The following is a 19957-nucleotide window of genomic DNA, read 5'->3' on the forward strand; positions in this document are numbered from 1 at the left end:
CTGCTGGCAGGCATGAAAGAATCAATAGTGTAATGCTAACCTCCACCCACCTCTCTGACTCCCTTGAGTGTCAAGATTTGTCTGCTCTGTATGTGGAAATTACTCTTGTCTGCCTTTTTCTCTTCCTTTGCCTTTCTCTCAATATGTGGTTGCATCTCTATGCACTTGCAGAAGAAGCAGGCGTCCAGCATTGACCGCATAACTCTCTATGGTCTGATGGTAAAGCCTATTCAGCGTTTTCCTCAGTTCATCCTCCTCCTGCAGGTCAGTATTTATCCATAAACTGTTCACACAGTGCTGTCGTTTAGAGTGCTTGAGGGGTCGTGCTCCTTTAAGTAACTGGAAATTAGTTGCCAAGCAAGTCTATTAGAAGCTGAATGACTGGCTAAGACCATGCCAGGTCTTCTTGCAGCCTATTGGCTCACAGGTTTGTTCTTCCCTTGGCTCATGGCCATGATACAGAATTGGGTGTATATCAAGGCTCCTATCGAGAGAACTTGAATAAACCAGCAAGCACGCACACTGCTTGAATAAATGAGGCGGTTCAGCCCAAAACGAACTTTCTTTTGTGAAATCCACAAGTAAAAATATTGAAGATTATGCTTGTAACTAATTTCCATATAGTGCATTTGGACCAAAATGACGATTTTGAAACATGGAGAGTCTGAGTTCCCATTCACTTTCAGTGACTAAAAATGAATGGTTAGCACATTGTTATACATTTCTCCTTTTGTGCCCAAAAAGTCAAATGGGCTTGGAAGGACATGAAGGTGAGTAAATTACATGGCAATTTTGGGGTGAACTGTTTATATAAATACATAAACACTTTAAATGTCCATTCTGTCACACAAACAAGTCATGTGCCAAAATGTCAGCGCATTATCAAGATCTACTTCAGAAATATCAAATTGACCTCTTCAGCCAGTGGGTCTCAGGTGACAGTGAAATTCACCAAATTTACATCGTCAAACAGTTTGTAGTACTGGCTTGATCTCTCTAGCGTCCTTTCTTCATTTCTGTTCATTTTTATGGACAAGGAACAAGCGAGGAATTCCCCACTGAATTTCCCCATGCAGGAGGAGTGCTGTGGCACTTAATTTCATACCTCAGTAGGCATCGATTACCCATGAATTTTGATAGATAAGTTATGAATGGGAATAAGGTTTTTTTTCTTCAATGCTCTGACTTGAGAGTAGCCTTTAATCACACATTAAACAGAACAAGATCTGATGACAGACTGAAACCTTTATCTGCTTCCTCCTTTTTAGTGACCTGAATCAACCACAAACAGACACATCTGATTAGAAACATAAAAAAAATAAAAATCTGTTAGGCAGAATGTCTAAGCTGTTCTTTTCCATATAATGATTCAAAGTACGTGCAATAAAAGTGTAATAAAACAGTGGCTTTTTAAGTAATTTAAGTTATCGAATACTCTCTGTTTTGCCACGTTTCATTCATATTGCAGTCACAATTGGTAATTTGACATCCACATGGACAAATTGCATTTGGCAATGGCGGCATCAAACTTGGCACATTTTTATATTGAATACCAAATAGAGCTGAATTCAAGTGCTTGATTTATGCTTCAAACGAAACAACAGCAACAACAAATTGCCGTTGAATGTAAAGAAAACATTAGTCGTTATTATGAGCAAATTTTTCGGTATGTTTAGATTACTAAGAAAATTACTTATATTATAATTAGTTGCTATTAATTAACATTAATATGTTGAAATAAAATATAATTATTGCCATTTATAGAACTTTTAAATTTATCAAACACATACAGCTTGGGTGTTATTAATACAGTACTGGCCTTTTGCACTTCTAGTTAAATTGTCTCTTGACTCCACAAAGTTGTAAATTTAATACTGGTATGAATGCTAATATGACAGTTGAGATCGTAGTGATGGTATGAACATGAGATGGTAGTGTTATTCTGACCCTCTTTGCTTGCTTTTTAGTGGGAGAAAAGAAACCAGCAGTGTTAAATGAATGCTAATAGTGCTATAGTACATCACAATGGCTAATGTGTTGTCTGTGCAGTAGAGTTGCAGTCATTAATCTCTTCCATTAGCTTCCTCAATTGAGTCCCTTTTACTCTTTAACTTTCTTTGCTGTTAGGCTCATTCTCTCTCTCTCTCTCTCTCTCTCTCTCTCTCTCTTTCTTTAGGACATGCTGAAGAACACTCCCACTGGCCATGTGGACAGACTGCCCTTGCAATTGGCTCTGACTGAATTGGAGACCCTTGCTGAGAAACTCAATGAGCAGAAAAGGGTGGCTGATCAGATCACTGAGACACAACAGCTGGCTCGCTGTGTCAGTGACCGCTCCCTCAGTAAGGTGAGAAAAACACGAGCATGCGCACACTTACTCAGCTGTGATAGCAAGATGCTGTTGCCTTGATGTAATCACAACAGTGTAATTCCTAATCAGAAAACCATTTCATGGTTTCGTTCCGACTTCCCTTTTCTTAGACTTTTTGCAAATACTTTTCACAAGCTGGTCTCGAAGTCATCATGTTCACACAGCTTTTCAGCTACATCTGTGGTTCATCACATTAACAATGGACGTTACACTTGCATTTGACAACCAGAAAGTGCTTTTTGTCTTAATTGTGTCTTATTTTATCATTTGAAACCTAAAAAAAGCTCTTCTTTTGTGAAATGCCTTTTTTTTCATTTTCATTTGTAACTTTTTTCCAACATACATTTTTAATGTGTTGTAGGTTTCAGAATTGTTTTTGGATCCACTGCACACTACCGTTGAAAGGTCATTGAAAAATTAATGGGTCAATATTTTACAGTATTGCTGTTTTTTCTGGATATAAATTATATGCAGACTTGTTAGGGGTAGAGACTTCTTCAAAAACATTTTAGTAGTGTATGTGTGTAAAGCTAAATCTGTATTAGAGAAGTTTATTGCAGGAGGTTCGCTAATGGCCAATTAACTGCATTACCACAAATAATTCTGAGAAGGGGCACTGCTATGGTTTCTGGGCCCCCTGAACAGCATATTGACTCAGGCCCCCCTCGGTAGAAATCACATTCCCTGGGCTTTGAGTCGGGCCCCCTCTTTTATCAGGGCCCTTGGAATCGTCCTAACCTCCTAAAACTTTGTGATTGCTACTGTTACCCCTGTGTGTGTATGAGAGGGAGAGAGAGAGTGAAGGAAAGAGAGAGGTGTTTTTAGTTAAAATGGGGATACTAGCTTCTCTGTATATTATTCCTCATAAAAAATTTATTTAGCATTCCTTTCACCTTATGATTTCATAAAATCATCTCAAGAAAGTTCACAAATTTCCATTTTGTCCAGCCACAACAGCCTGCGGGTGTCACGAATCCGGTCTGTGGCCTTCCACCCGATAGCCACCAGAGGTCGCCTCTCCATCATATTGACTCTCACACCACACAGCACACTGGACTGCATTTCCCATCATCCGTTGCACAGACGACACACACTCAGCTGATTACACTAATCACCCTCACAGCTGAGAACTATCTCACAATCACTATCACCCAATCACACACTCTTTATAAGCCTTGGACGTTCTCGCTGTGATTGAGGAGTATTGTCCTGTGTTTTCTGTTAAGCTTTCTGTGTATATGTCTAGCTCTGAGTCTGGTTCTGCGTATAACACTCTCCAAGTGTTAGCTGCCTTACCGAGCCATTCTGTGTGTATGTCTAGCTCTGAGTCTGGTTCTGCGTATAACACTCTCCTAGTGTTAGCTGCCCTACCGAGCCATTCTGTGTTTTGTAAGTCTAAGTTTAGTTTGTTTTGTTTATAGTCTCGTTTCCTGTTTTCTGCCCTTTGGACTCTGTTTGTACCTCTCTTGGACTATTGACCATGTTTATAAATAAAAGCTTGCACATGGATCCGCACGCCTCATGTCTTGTTCGCCCTGTTACAGCGGGCACTTTCCTGTCCGTCAGAATGTCAGAACGTGACATGATTAATGATGTAGAACAGTTGCAGTGCAGTTTTTCTCAGTCATGACCTCGACATAAGCCTTCGATGTTGCACAATCTGCGTTGACTTTTAAATGTCTCACTGGAGCCATGCATCTTAAAGGAAACTGTACTTATTAAGTATTAAAAATCTAAAACTAAATGCAATTTAATGACGTTTTTAAAGCTCACACTCAACTTACTGTGTGCTCATATGGCAACTGTAGGTCTCTATCACCTAACAAACAGCCTTTAAACAGCCTGTCAAGTATTTGGACATTACAGCTGACCCTGAAAATAACCGACCCATCTCCTGTTATACCTGACCTGCATTTTTTTCCATGGAATCATCAGCGAGCAATGATGGTCCATTAATGCGCTACAGCAGCACCTGAATACATGGCAGGGATGTTTCTCTTCCATTACCATGCTTGTATCACAGGGCAGCTGCTGCAAATGCGAACAAATACATTTCTGAATAAGAGGAATTAGAGAGTAAATGAGACACTTAATTGGAAAGTCTAAGTTGCTTTCAGTACCTCTTGGTTCACTTTTACTTTCTCTCTTTATCTCTCTCTATACTGCTCTGTCTCGCCTTCCACCACTGCAGTCATCACTCTCTTTCTCTCTCTCGCTCTCATAGTCTGCATCTCTCTCACTTTCTCCTTCTGATGTTGGACTCTTTCTCTTTAGCTCTGTTGCAAAGCAACCTGCATAAGCAGCATTTTAATTACACTCTCAAAATGAAGGGTGTTCAAATGTGACCCTGGACCACAAAACCAGTCTTAAGTCGCTGGGGTATATTTGTAGCAATAGCCAAAAATACACTGCATGGGTCAAAATGCTAAATTTTTCTTTTATGCCAAAAATCATTAGGACATTAAGTAAAGATCATGTTCCATGAAGATATTTAGTAAATTTCTTACCATAAATATATCAAAACTTCATTTTTTGATTAGTAATATGCATTGCTAAGGACTTCATTTGGACAACTTTAAAGGCGATTTTCTCAATATTTAGATTTTTTTGCACCCTCTGATTCCAGATTTTCAAATAGTTGTATCTCGGCCAAATATTGTCAGATTTTCAAAAATTGACACTTAAAACGGTATCGGTATTTATCGACGGTACACCTTCATCGATAACATAGATACATTTTTGGATATAGCGCATGATATAGGTGCGTGCTATGATTGACAAGCAGACAGCACACACAAACACATGCTGAGTGCTGTGCCTGCCAGTGATGAGGAGATTGTGAATAAAAAAATTATATTAGTCGAATTTAAAATAAAATTTTGCATTTGAATGCAAATACGGTGTAGTTGAATGTTATTGGGTGCGCGTCGGTGAGAGCAGAGGCGCACAAGATGTGGAGATGATAAGTATCGTTTTCGTACTTTGTTTTTGTTAATCTGTCCAGTTGAACCCACAAAACACGCCGCTGCTGCGTTATTCATTCAAAATATTAGAGAAAAAAAGAAGCTCAGTGTGGAGAAGTTATTGGTTATGTTAAAACAGAAGCCATTCACAAAGAACGCATATTAGGCACATTTTTGGGACAGACAACTCTGACTGTTGCACTCGTGTCTCATGCAAGAGATGTATAGAAAGCCATGTAAAATTAAAAGACTTTGTTGAGGTTTATGCATCTGCTGTTTAAAATAAAAACTAATTTCTAATTTTACTTGTCTGGAATTCAAATGTACACAATTTTAATCTATAAAATATGCCATTAAATTGTATTTTGTGATATTCAAATGTACAAAAACAAACAAACAAAAAAACATATTTTATCATGAAGTTGAATTTCAGTTAACATGCTAGAAAGCTCACTACAGTATGTAGGAAGTTTGACAGCAAGGCAGCTTTTCTCCAGCTGTTTGTTTGATTTTATTTCTATGGCCTTTTCAACATAAAGTCAAAAGTGATGAGAAAGTGGGCAGAGATGGAGATGTTTTGAACCTGTATGCCTGTGTGCACAACCGCTCTTACTCTGAGTTTAGTGAGCATGTGTGTTGTGCACTACCCACTGTGCAGTGGCTTCAACTTCACCATTTTTTTTCAGGGATTTCAGCTGCATTCCAATGTGAAACAGTCAGTTCTATTACCCCATATACACGCAATGAAATATTCATCGTCCGTCTCAGACTATCTGAGTTAGGCCGGCAGATATAGTATGCTGCACAGGCTAAGAGTGCAGCTCCTCAGCAAGCACATCACATACACCTCTGTGGCTTTCTCTCTCTCTCTCTCTCTCTCTCACACACATACACACAAACATTACAAACCATTTCAGTCACGCACTCAAGTCCCTAAAAAGGATATCTGTCCTTCCCCCACAACATTCCATTTGCCTTTTCAGCCTTTGGGTGGCGCTCTCTTACTATAAAAACACGGCGCCTGGAGCATGCCTTCTGACTGACTGAAGGTCTAATTTTTCAATGCATTTCAACAAAGGCCAAGCAGAGTTGCCAATTCCCTCTGGATCCCGCGACTCATTTTGAGTGATGCGGGCTACAGAAGCAGATGCATTATTTATAAAACTACTCTCCTGACTGATCAAACACCAGCACGCAGTATTTATTTGAGCCGCTGGACATTAGGTTTTGCTGCTGTGATGCTGCTTGTGCATTATTGCTGATATAATGAGGATGAACTTTGGTTAGTCTCCTAACACAATACAAATTATATGTTTATCCCTGTCTTGTCTTGCATTATGGATAAATATAGAAAGACTGTATAGTGCATTAATTGACTTTATACTACGGGGCCGCTGAATGCTTGAATCTGATTGGCTGATGAACGTTCTAAGCCTAGGTGTGCAATTATTTTCAGGGAAACGCACGGCGAACGTAGTTCCAGGCAGGTCTTGACCGCATTACATGTCCATATCACTTCACCAATTTCATTTAATGAGTTATTTCAAAGGTCCTTACAGCAAAAGAAACAAAACCCACAACGACACTGGCCAAACAAATAAATATAGTAAACAAACGGATAAAAACGACAGATCATGTCCATGTTTTTGCCACGTTTTATTATGTACGGAAAGCACATAGCCTATCTCCCCCGCTCTCTCGCTCACAGACGCAGTAACATAGTTTAACAACTTAAAAACTACATGACTTCTCACAAGCGAGGTAACAACAACGGCGCAGTTCGTGAAGAAAATGAACTTTAAGTTTCACTATAACTAGAGACATTGCTGCCGAACACTTTGGAGAGACGCACAGACTCACAGAGGTAATCTCTCCCTCATAAATTAGTTATGAACTGTATTAACTGCATCAGTCTTTTATCAACGGCTCAAGCCTCCTTTACGGTTTAAAATGACGTTTTGGAATTAGCAACGGAGGCATTGGATAAGATGCAGAAGAAATAATCCTACTTACAAGAGAGATTAGAAAAACTGGACGAATGCCTTGAAATATATCATCTGATCGATGTCTTGAGGTGTGGCAACCGTAGTATAAGCGGAATAATTGACTTCGGTCCATTGAATTAGTAGAAAAATAATGCACACTCGAAGTGTGATGGGCATCACCACCTCGGGTGTGAATAAATTTTCCTACTAATTCTATGGCCTGTCGTCAATTATTCCTTAGGTGGAGTGTGCATGTCAGGGCTGCCACACTTTGGACTGGGTCTGTCTGTTGAGAGATGGGGGTGTTCAGGAAACCTGTTTGGAAACAATCAGCCTTTTTCCAGTTCTGCTTGATGTTAGTGGCGCAAACATTATAATTCACCCAAAAATACAATTCTGTCATTATACACACCCTCATGGCCAAACCTGTGACTTATATCTGTGCAACACAAAAGAATGATTGTTTTTTTTTTTTTTTTGTTCTTCGTTTCAGGAAACAAAATCCAGCATATTATAATTTTGACTCGCATTGACCTAGAAGCACATTTGATATCAAATTGTTGGAGAAGATGGAGCATTGAAAGTACAGGTTTATGGTATATGAAACCCAAATTAAAAGGACCATTTAATATAATTGTATTAATAGAATTACAACGTTTAGAAATACTCCCTTTTTGTAGTGCACATCCAAATTTATTAGTTTGTAGATGAGAGTCCATACTTCTCAGTCCTAGTTGAAATGAGTATCTTTAAGACTGGGTTGTATTTCCACAACCTTTTCTGCTACAAATGTACTGCTGTGTTGCCAATCTTCTGCGTTGCCTCCATGTGAACCTTCAAGTGTCTTCTATGCCCCGCTGTGGCCTCTAAGTAAGTGTGTGTGTGTAATTGGGCGCTTCTATTTTGTAAGACTTACGTGCAATCTGTGTCTCCCCTGTCTTTTCTTCAGCTGCTGAACTCCGAGCAGATCTCTTTGATCCTTTGCGAGACGCTGATTGAGACGGTGTATGGCGAAAGAGGACAGGTCCTCAAGTCTAAGGAGCGAAAAGTCTTTCTCTTCGGTGACATGCTCATCTGTGCCAACATCAATGTTAAGTACGTGTCCCGGACAAGGTCGATTGACTTTCTCTTTGTCCCTTCGTCCCGCCACTAAGGCCACGCTGACTGATTGAAGCTCATCAGCCGATCTAGATACAGACTCCTGAGTCTCCTGAAGCATTACAGTGACGTTCCTCAATATGCCGCAGTCAGTGTGAGGGGGTTAGCGGCTAATGGCGAAGACACAGGACAGAATTGGACAGAGTCAAATGGGCCTTCATTATCTGGGAACAAATAGCAGGGTGTTTAGCTACAGCGACACGAATTGTCCCCATAGATCACAGGCATAAAGGCGCTCCTCTGTTCCACTCAAATAGATTATCTATGACAGCACCATTGATCACATCTCAGCAGTGCAAAAGGTAAACAGCTAAGTGAAAAAACTCACGCTGATGCTGTATCTCAAAGCTTTTGAGCTAGTCTTTTTACTGCAGCACGCTATGTCTCTGTTCTACTATAGAGTGACTCGACATGCCATTTAGAAGATCTTAAAGAGGTGAGCACAATGTTGATCCCACATTACAAGAAGAAAAGAATAATAAAAAAACCCTGAAACTAACTGGAGGTCCAGCCCTTCACAATGTGCTTACAGCTGTTCTGTAAAAAAATCAGAACAGAATTGGAGAAATGTAGCAGTGCATTACTTGCTCACCAGTGGATGAGCAGTGAATGGGTGCTGTCAGAATGAGTTCAAACAGCTTATAAAAACATCACAATAATCTGCAAGTAATCCACATGACTCCAGTCCATCAATTATTGTATTGTGAACCAAAAAGTATGTTTGTAATAAATCCACCATTAAGATCTTTTAACTTCAAATCATTGCTTACGGCTAAAATACAAATCCTCTTTCCATAATGTCGGTTTTTAGCTATTTTTTGGGTGGATTATTCCTTTAACAGCAAGTCTTGTCTGATACCCAAAATCAGTTAACAAAACTTAAAGCGAATGAAAAATGAAAATTCTGTCATTAATTATTCAACCTCATTTTGTTCCAAACACGTAAGACTTTTATTCATCTTCTGAACACAAATTAAGATATTTTTGATGAATCCGAGAGCTTTCTGACCCCACATAGACAGCAATGCAACTACCACGTTTAAGGCCCAGAAAGCTAGTAAGGACATTGTTAAAATAGTCCACGTGACATCAGCGGGTCGACTGTAATTTTATGGGGAAGAGAAGGGCAGAAAGCAAGAAATGAATTGATGAATATAAAAACTAAGCAGGGTTTATTAAATTATAGTCGCGTATTCTTAAGGCTTAGACTTCATCCCTAAATCATTTGGACTGTGTCTAGACAGAACTTCATCCTGTACTTTGTCTGACCAGTACAAATCCAACAAGTTTTATTTTACCAAAATCATGGGAAAATTACTGCTTCATAACAACAACATTAAAAACCTTGAAAGTGAGAGTTCCAAGTTCTCTTGTGAAGATAAATATCCCTTGAAGCCACACAATCATAAAATTAAACTAGAGGAGCAATAAAAATAGTAAAATAGAACAGCTGATGTATAGTCACTTTCTTGAAGTAGATTCTTTAGATACTTCATAAGTAAAATGAGGATTATTAGAAAGTGTTAGAAAAAATTAGAAAGTGTTTTACAAGAGAATACTATTTCTGTCCGTTTAATTCAGTGCATCGTTTGCCTTTTTTAAACTATTTGTGAATTTTACTGGCAGCTTCTGAGTCAGAATTGTTTCAAATTAAATCCTTTTTCTTCTCTTGTGATCTGTCAGGTTCCTTGTTTTTATAATTATGCCCAAGCATTTTTACATGTTGATCCTCTTATCACCACCAGGGGCCCCCCTGACATCAGCAGTCTGGTTCCAGTAGGTCCCAAGTACACCCTGAAGTGGAGTGCCCCCTTGCAGCAGGTCCAGGTAGTTGAAGTGGGTCAAGAGGGCTCCCAGACCAAGGACACTCTCTATCAGCTCGGAGGCGTCAAGCGCTCAGGCAGCTCTTTGGGATCAGGTAATAGCAACGCTGTTGGCGCCGATACTTTCTAAACAATCAGATAAGACGCATCCTTGATGTGAGTCTCCGAGACATTTTGAATTAATTGACCGTTTCTTGTGAGCAATGCGCCTTTTTATGGCCTCCGCAGATGAGTGCATCTCAGACAGGGTAGATAAGAACAACAGAGGCGCACTCTAAGCAATCTTATTTCACTGTCTGATAGACCACAAACATATTCAGCATGCTTTCATCAGTTTTGGCACATTATTTCCACCTCCACTCCCAATCAGAGAAAGCAAGTTCAGGAGATTGGAATCAGGACTGAACACTCTTACAAAACATTATTTTGTTTTGAGTTAGAAGACAAGGAAGAGGAAAAGAGCAATTGTGGGGCACTAAGATAAATATGCTGACAGAGCTTCAGGTACAAAGTGTTATCAGGATGTACAGGTTCTGGCTGTTTAAGCATTTTGCTTTCCGAGCTGAAATATTAATGGTGTTGTCTGTGGAACACCCATGTTGGATTGTGCGCAAAGGGGAGCCAGGAAATTAGATGACAGAAGATGTTTAATGCTGGGGCCTAGCAGACAGCTCGCAGGCAGGAGTGTTTTGAAGACCTCTTATGCCCCCTATACCTTATTTCTCTCTGAAATCATTATAAAACAGTGTTCTGTCCAATTTTTCTACCTTTGTTCGTTTCCTGCTGTTTTATAACTCAGCAGTAGCCTCCCTAAAACTGAATATTTCGCATTTTCACCATTTCCGTATCCCTCAAGTCAATTTAAAGTACTGGCATGATTGTTTGACATGAAATATTGCCAAATAATCAATACAAGAAAAAAAATTGTGACAGGATAAAATGTATAGTAAATATTTAAGAAATGTTTTTTAAATTTAATTTGATTATTTAAAAGACAATATTTTGCTATACACTGCCATTCAAAAGTTAGGGGTTTAGTTAGACATTTATAATGTAAAAAATAAAAAATAAAATAAAAATTTGTCTCAGCACATACTTGTGCCAATGGATCTCCAGCTTCCTGAAGGACAGACAGCAAGCCGTACGGATGGGTAAACACACCTCATCCTCCATCACCCTAAGTACTGGAGCCCCTCAAGGTTCTGTTCTGAGCCCCCTGCTGTACTCACTGTACACTCATGACTGTGTGGCCACTTCCAACTCCACCACCATCATCAAGTTTGCTGATGACACTTGTGTTGGGCCTGATCTCAGACAACGACGAGACGGCGAACCTGGAGAACCTGGAGAGTTGGTGCCAGGTGAATAGTCTACACCTGAACATCAGCAAAACTAAGGAGCTGATAGTGGACTTCAGTACGAAGCAGGAGCGGTCATACCAGCCGATCACGATCAACGGGACTCCAGTGGAGAGAGTGGACAGCTTCAGATACCTGGGTGTTCACATCACGCAGGACTTCACTTGGTCCTGTCATACCAGCACCCTGGTGAAGAAGGCCAGGCAGCGTCTGTACCATCTGAGACGCTTAAGGGACTTTAGACTTCCCTCTCGGATGCTTAAGACCTTTTACACCTGCACCATCGAGAGCGTCCTGACGGGCAGCATCACTTCCTGGTTCGGGAACTGCACTATGCAGGACAGACGAGCCCTCCAGAGGGTGGTGCGTTCAGCGGAACGTACCATCCACATCGAGCTCCCTGACCTGCAGGAGATCTACAGCAAGCGGTGCCTGACCAGGGCCAGGAAGATAGTGAAGGACCTCAGCCATCCCAACAATGGACTCTTTTCTCTGCTGCGTTCAGGGAGACGCTTCCGCTCCATGAAGGCGAACACAGAGAGAATGAGGAGGAGCTTCTTCCCGCAGGCCATTCGGAGTCTTAACCACTCTCCACTCTAATCACATCACCCCACACTTCCACTTTGCACATTTTTCAATTACAATCTGCACTAATTTGTAGAAGTTTACGTAAGGATAAATGAGTGGGACTTACATACCATTTGTCTTTGTCTTTAGTATTCCTTTACTCCCTTATACACTTTACTGCACTGCACAGCACACGGACACTTTATCACTGACATACACTTTACTTTTTATAGAATCTATATAGAATCATATTCTATTTTTATTCTTCATATCTATTTTATTGCTAGTTTATTTCTATATATATGTTTACTGTAGTTTTTCTATTTGTATTTTTGTAAAGTTGAGGTTTTTCTTAATTTTGTTGGACAATTTGTTGGACAGTCGTACAATACATTTCACTACATGTCGTACTATGTATGTATATGTATGTGACAAATAAAATTTGAATTTGAATTTGATCACAGAGAAGGATAAATTGTGACACCAGTCTCATGGTGTGCCACAGAATTTGTCTTCTTTTCAAAGCCCTTTTCTGTGTCTAGACTGGTCACGTATTCTGTACTTGGTGAGGATCTGTTTCGTTATCTCTTACTGTGTAGAGATGAAAGGCAGACTGTGTCGCTCTCTTCTCTTACTCTATTCAGGAAGCTCTTTGCACAGTTAGCACACACTTCTGGTTATGTAACAAGAGGTTGCCACTTTAATCACTATTTTCCAGACATCTTATGCGTAGTCTGGTTCGCTGTGTCTGAATGTGTCCATCTTCAGCTATTTATAGCAGCACATAGACATACAAGCCTGTTTTGCCTGGTCCGCGTCACCATCTCTCCTCCCTTGTGATGTCACTCCATGGGGCTTCTTGCCCAAACCAGATCCTACGCTCCCCCAGCATACCTCAAAATGGACTCATTATTCATCTCCTGAAGGCCCTAGTGCCCTAATTTATTGATGGAATAGACCAACATTCCAGGAAAAGGTAGACCAGACCCTCTGCTGCTGCCACTGTAAAGCAGCACAAAACAGTGACATACTGCATACTGATGGGGGAGCTATACACAAGCATTTGTATTGGGGGGGGGGGGCTATTCCTAATGGAGGCAAACTGTACTGTATAGTGATGTTATACTCTGACATAATTTTACCTTTATTTGTCCTGCTGGAAAATTAGACAAAGTAAACATGTCTTAAGAACATTTATTATTATTATCCAGTTCTCACTATTAACTAAACGTTAATTATGATTTTGCATCAGTAAACTCCTAATATGCCTCTTATTAATAGTTAGTAAAGTAGTTGTTAGGTAATGGGTAGGATTAGGGATGTAGAATGTGGTTATGCATAATATGGGCTTTATGAGCACTAACAAACAGCACTAAATAAAATAGTTACAAGAAATGGTAACACTTTATAATAACGTCCAGTTATAAGTAATTTATAAGTGATTAGTTAATGATTAATTAATCGTTTACAAAACATTCATAAGCAATTAATAAGTGATATGCTAACAATTTGTGTATGTTTTGTTAATTCATTTAAAAGTCATTTACAAGTAATTAGCTAATGATGAACTAATCATTTACAAAACATGACTATGCATTCATAGATGATTAATAATTGATATGTTAATATTTTTATCTATGTTTTGTAGAATAAATTTTGAATCATTTACAAGTGATTAGATGATGATGATGAACTAATCATTTACAAAACATAACTATACATTCACAAATGATTAAGTATATGCTAACAATTTATAAATCTGTCATAAGTTATCTTTAAATATAGCATCATGAAATAATCAAACAGATCCTTAATGGTTAATAGTTACTAGTTAATATATTATTAATCACTTATAGATCATTGAAATGTCAACATTGTACTATTATCTCAATAAACATTATAAATCATTTACAAAGCTTTCTGCATCCCCTAATCTAAAGTGTAAACTAATCATCAGTTGTAAATGTTTTACAAACTTTATGGTTTCCAGTCGTGTGTGCGTAAATATATATATATATATTCACAAACAACCTGTAACCTGGAAGGTTTGTAAAACATTTACAACTGATGAGTAGTTTACACTTTAGATTAGGGGATGCAGAAAGCTTTGTAAATGATTTATAATGTTTATTGAGATAATAGTACAATGTTGACATTTCAATGATCTATAAGTGATTAATAATATATTAACTAGTAACTATTAACCATTAAGGATGTGTTTAATTATTGCATGATGCTATTTATAAAGATAACTTATGACAGATTTATAAATCGTTAGCATATACTTAATCATTTGTGAATGTATAGTTATGTTTTGTAAATGATTAGTTCATCATTAGCTAATTACTTGTAAATGACTTTTAAATGAATTAACAAAACATACACAAATTGTTAGCATATCACTTATTAATCGCTTATGAATGTTTTGTAAATGATTAGTTAATCATTAACTAATCACTTATAAATTACTTATAACTGGACGTTATTATAAAGTGTTACCATTTGGAATCACACTTTGGTCCCTGGACGTTATCACAGAATTGTTTCCTCAGCGGTCATGCACATTATTTTTAGATTTGTTTAAACGTGCCAGACAGATCCTTGCTAAAATTATACATGTAAAAGCACTCCGATATGGATGTTGGTTAAAGAGCACAGATTTGAATGAGGAATCCAAATTTGAACTGCCCTTCTGGCAACAGCTTTGTTGACTTTAGGCTTTGGACTTCCGTATTGTGCCTGCATAGGCCTCCGCTGGCGGCCGCCCAGCGCGTGTGTCAGTTTACATATGACAATGTGCGTGAGAGAGATAGACTAGTAGAAATGGCAGAATACCATTCCATATTGTGAAAAAGCAGATCCCGGCACACCAACTGGATTACAAGTCAGCACATTCACCTGAGGCCAAGGTGGGCTACGAGCCCACAAACCTGTAGGCCCACCCGAGGACAGCCACAGCAACCAGAAGAGCATGTCAACTCTGCCAGCTTGCGCTGTAGGGGCCCACTGTGCCTTTTTTTATTCAAATGTGCCTGCTATTGATCAAGCCGTGCCAGTGACAGATGTCTCTGTGGCTGTGTGAATTGAAGACCCTATTAAATTTCTAAAGGTTAGAGAGAGACAGACAAAACAACGAGAGAAAGATGTAGAGAGAAGTGGATGGAAGCCTAGACAGAGAGTGAAAGACACAAAGACAGGTATAGAGAACCGAGAGAGAGAGAGAGAGAGAGAGGGAAATGGACCTTCCAGCACTACTTCGAGAATTAAGTTGAGCTGGGGGCCAACAAATGCCTGTGCTGCCCCAATTCTGCACACAGGTCACCTGATTATGCGGAGGTGCTGAAAGGCCAGACAGTCCTGCGGTCTGCTCATCCAGCTCCGGGATTTAATTACACTCACTCCTAGGCTATTGGTCGGACACGCAGAGCACATTCACCCCGGCTATTGATTCTGCAGGCAGAGACCGGAGACCGCAAAAAAGTGAATGGGGATTCAAATCGATGGTACATTTCACATCTAATGAGACACCTGCGTTTGTTTCGTTACCCTTAAAGGGCTTCGTATTTCTAAATGGCTTCATTTCATACTCTGCTCATCTTTCCTATAGCATTACCCGGTGTGGCTACACAAACAATGTGAGATCTTCGGCATCAATTCTCTTTGTTTGTGGTAGTGGCGCTTCTGGAGAGTATTGACAAATGAAAGTTTTGACATAGACCCCAAGTCTTTAAAAGTTAAGGCGTTTGATTTTTTTTCGATTTGCATTTGGGCAAACATTCAAGTGAAAGCTTAGAGCACAATCAGTCTGAATTCCTCTTTAAAGGTCAGGTATCATTGAGAATTCACCTTTCATGTCATTAGACCACTGTGCAGGTTGCAGATCGGTGTTTTGAGATTGAAGAATGTGCATTTTATAGGAAATGCTAGTGTCTTTATTATTTGAGCGTAGCTCAGTGTAACTGAGCCGTCCTGACTCGATTATCAATTCGAATGATTCAGCACCTTTACGGGAACCCATATCCAGAGAAATACCATCTCAGCTTTCAAGAACCCTGGATTGCAGCTGCTTTTTGCACTCTGGGGTTCATGCTCTGATAAAGCATGGTGTGCAATTTAAGTACTGCATAAGTGAAGTTGGCTATTTTTGATTGACAGGAAGTATCTTTCTGGGTCCGCCCCGTCTGTATCAGGAACTGCAGGAGTTGCAGCACGACCTCTCAGTGGTAGAGCAGGTCACTCTGCTCGTGAGGACTTTACAGGGAACTTACCAGGTAAGTACTGTTCATTACCACATGTACAGTGGGCCCAGGATATATTTGGACCCTTAAGTGGAAACTTGAAGGGAACTGACGTTATACATTAAAAATCAAAAAAGAGTTAGTTGAAAGTAGTTGTAAAAATGGTTCATAAACTAAAGTTTGTGCTAAATAAATTATGCATTTTATACGTTTTAAATATATAATGTATATAAATATTAAAATACAGTTGTATACTTGTGTCAGTGGAATTATTTTCTAAGTTTTTGAAAGGATTTGAATTTATTTTTAGAAATACAGTAATATTGTGAAATGTTACAATTAAATATAGCTTTTTTATTTTAATATATTATAAAATGTAATTCATTCCTGTGACGCAAAAATGAATTGTCAGCATTATTACTCCAGTGTCACATCCTTCAAAAAATATTTTAATGTGCTGATTTATGATAATATTTATTATTATTTGTATTATTATTGTATGTAAGGGTGGGCGATATGGCAAAAATATAATTTCACGATTTTTTTTTTGAAATATCACGATTTCACGAGTCTGTCATGTTGGTTTTACTATTTTGTCTGAGCAGTGCAGCCAAAATAATTTCCCTATTACAAAGACAAAGCCTTTCAAGGTTACAAAATAGAAAAAAAAGAATTGTGTTTTTGTAGATTTATTGATGCTTTGAGATGTTTGTGCGCCTATCGCTCTTATTTTATTTTTATTATTATTTATTATTACTGCAGAATATACAAGCTCAGGAAAAGATGGTAGTAGCTTTAACAATGAACAATCATGACACACAAAAAAAACCAACTATAATGGATTTGCGTACATCATAGTATGAGATTATATACTAAGAGATTTCTTCAAAAACAGATTGTGGAGACATTTTTATCATCCACGATCAAAAATCGTCATATCGCACACCCCTAATTGTATGTTGTGCTGCTTAATATTTTTGTGAAATCTGTGATAAATTTTTTTTCAGGACTCCTTGATGAATAGAAAATTCAAGGGAACAGCATTTGAAACAGAAATATTTGTAGCATTATAAACTGTCATCAATTTAATATGTTCTTGTTGAATAAAAGTTCCAGTTTCTATTAAAAAACAAAACAAAACACACAAAAAACCTGAACCTAACTGACCCAGCTTACTGAACCAAATCTTTTGAACGGTATTGTAAGTTGATGTGTATATTTACTTGCATATATGAATTTTAAAAATAAGATCAGATGTGTTTTTTAATAAATAAACAGAATTTTCATTATAAAAAAGCCCAAGAGTCCAAAAATGATAACAAGAACAACGTCCAGGAAAAGATCAAGGTAGAATACAATAAACAGCTAAACAAAAGCAGTATTAGTCACATATGCTACAGCCATCTGGGGATGGAAGCCTTTGGGGTAACACAGCGTAATTAAATTGTGATCAAAGTTTGGCAACATCATAAATTGATTATCATGGCATGCGCTTGATATTTGGATGACAACATGGGGAGATCTTCATAATCTGATCCAGAGTTAATGTTCAGAACAGCATGTCTATATGCCACAAGGCTGCTCTCAAACCAGGACAGCTCCCCTGATGGCTTGACAGCCACTAACCAGTACAAAAACAGCTAGATTGCTTCTTTTACCTCTGAGTGTTGTGTGAAAACAGTAACAGATCTTTGTCTTGCATGGTTTCCTGAACATAACCATGCCTTTGGCCTTTCTCCAAATGACTAATTCCTACCCACAATCTGATCAGAATATATAAATGCACAGCGAATAGAGAATGAGTGAACTTCTGCAGACCTCATTGATTTTGGAGATGTATTTGGATTAGGCTTTTGGGAGGTATGAATAATTTTGTTTATGTGAGGGAAACCTTTATTATTTTATCAATACTTGCAGGCCAAAAACATAGTTAACATAACAAAAAACAATAAAGACTTCTGCATTTAATGTGATATGATGTAGTGGTTTTTACCTGGTTGCAGGTTCCGACATGGTCAGCTGTGGTAAATGGATGTAAAAAAAAATAAAAAATTGCCAAATGTGCCAGTAAAGACATTTATAATTGTACAAAACAGTTTTCTGTCTGGTAGTTATTTTAGTCAAAATGCAGCTTTGGCGGGACTTTCAAAAACAGTGTAGTCCTATATGCTGTAGTTAGGATAGCCCCCCCCCCCCCCCCCCCCCCCCAATATTATGTATATTGGGCCTGTGCAGATATATATATATATATTTTTCATTTCATTTTCAGCATTTCTTAATACAATATTGGTACAATGTTGGGTCACCATTTGATGTTTAGTGTGAAATCAAGGTCTTAAAGCACATCCGTGTTTGCTAGGATCACAATTGTCTTTGTTTTCTGTGTTTATAGAATCTGAACACCACTGTAGCACAGGACTGGTGTTTGGCGTTGCAAAGGCTGATCCGCATCAAGGAGGACCAAATTCAGAGCGCCAACAAGTGCCGTTTACGATTGCAAGTCCCTGGCAGACCAGACAAGTAAGTAAACAGGGCAAAAGTGGGCAGTCGTGGCCTAATGGATAGAGAGTCAGACTTGTAACCCAAAGGTTGCGGGTACGAGTCTCAGGTCTGGCAGGGATTGTAGGTCGGGGGGAATGACAGCATAAAATGACTGCCCACAGCTTCGGGTGTGTGTTCGTGGTGTGTGTGTTCACTATGGGTGTGTGTGTGTGCACTTGGATGAGTTACCATACTTGGCCACATGTCACGTTCTTTCCTTCCTTTCCAAAAGGTTCTTTGCATGTTGACAAAGTTAATTATTTCTTCAGCAGCCTCTCAAAATGCAAAAGAACAAATACTGATGCATTCAGGTATTTGTTATAACCATTTCAAAAACACATTTTCCTCTTCTTGTTCTCTTGAAAGATTGCATTTGCCTCAAGAAAGTAGTAAGTAGTAAGACGTTGCTAAATGGCGTTTGAGATCTAAACAAGAAAAAACAGTTTTGTCTCGATTACACCACAGCTGGATTTCAGACTGGCAGTCTTACACATTCTCTGGAGCAGGTGATCCCAAGCGGCACTGAAACATAATGGCCGATGACAAACTTGTTAATGTTCATCTGCAACAATGTTAAGATGATGAAGGAGCCTGGCGCCATGTTAATTTCCTCTAATGAAAGCGCATTCCCCGGCTTTATTTGTGGCGTGCATTAAAAGCCTGCCCCATGTCACCTTTAACGAAGCCGAGCAGCAAATTACAAGCCTAATAGCATGACAGGAAATCATTAACTGATAGTTCTCAGATTTGGGAGATCAAGGAATGCTGGAGGTAAAGTTACACAGCTCCTTTCAGTCTGGGAAGTGCTACATTATGGCTAGTCATAGAGCTTATTCAATTCATTTAACTTAGTCTGGGAGCTGCTGTTTCCCATTTGGAGCAGTAGTGTCATTTCTCTTTGATGCGTAGACAGGGGCTTTAATGTACTCTTATTATGTCACATTAAGAGTCAG

At 38.8% G+C, this 19957-nt stretch overlaps 1 protein-coding gene across 1 annotated transcript in view; it reads left to right on the top strand.

The window, feature by feature from the left end:
* The window catches only part of LOC306856646 (rho guanine nucleotide exchange factor 10-like protein), a 123837-nt gene that overhangs the window by 36798 nt on the left and 67082 nt on the right, over nucleotides 1-19957 (top strand). The window contains exons 12-17 of the mRNA XM_079396004.1: nucleotides 172-264; nucleotides 2177-2347; nucleotides 8269-8414; nucleotides 10223-10395; nucleotides 16381-16496; nucleotides 18856-18983. Of these exons, the coding sequence (XP_079252130.1) occupies nucleotides 172-264; nucleotides 2177-2347; nucleotides 8269-8414; nucleotides 10223-10395; nucleotides 16381-16496; nucleotides 18856-18983 (827 nt within the window). The remainder of the gene's footprint in view (nucleotides 1-171; nucleotides 265-2176; nucleotides 2348-8268; nucleotides 8415-10222; nucleotides 10396-16380; nucleotides 16497-18855; nucleotides 18984-19957) is intronic.

This window comes from Barbus barbus (assembly GCF_936440315.1).
Source record: "Barbus barbus genome assembly, chromosome: 37".
Classification (NCBI taxonomy): domain Eukaryota; kingdom Metazoa; phylum Chordata; class Actinopteri; order Cypriniformes; family Cyprinidae; genus Barbus; species Barbus barbus.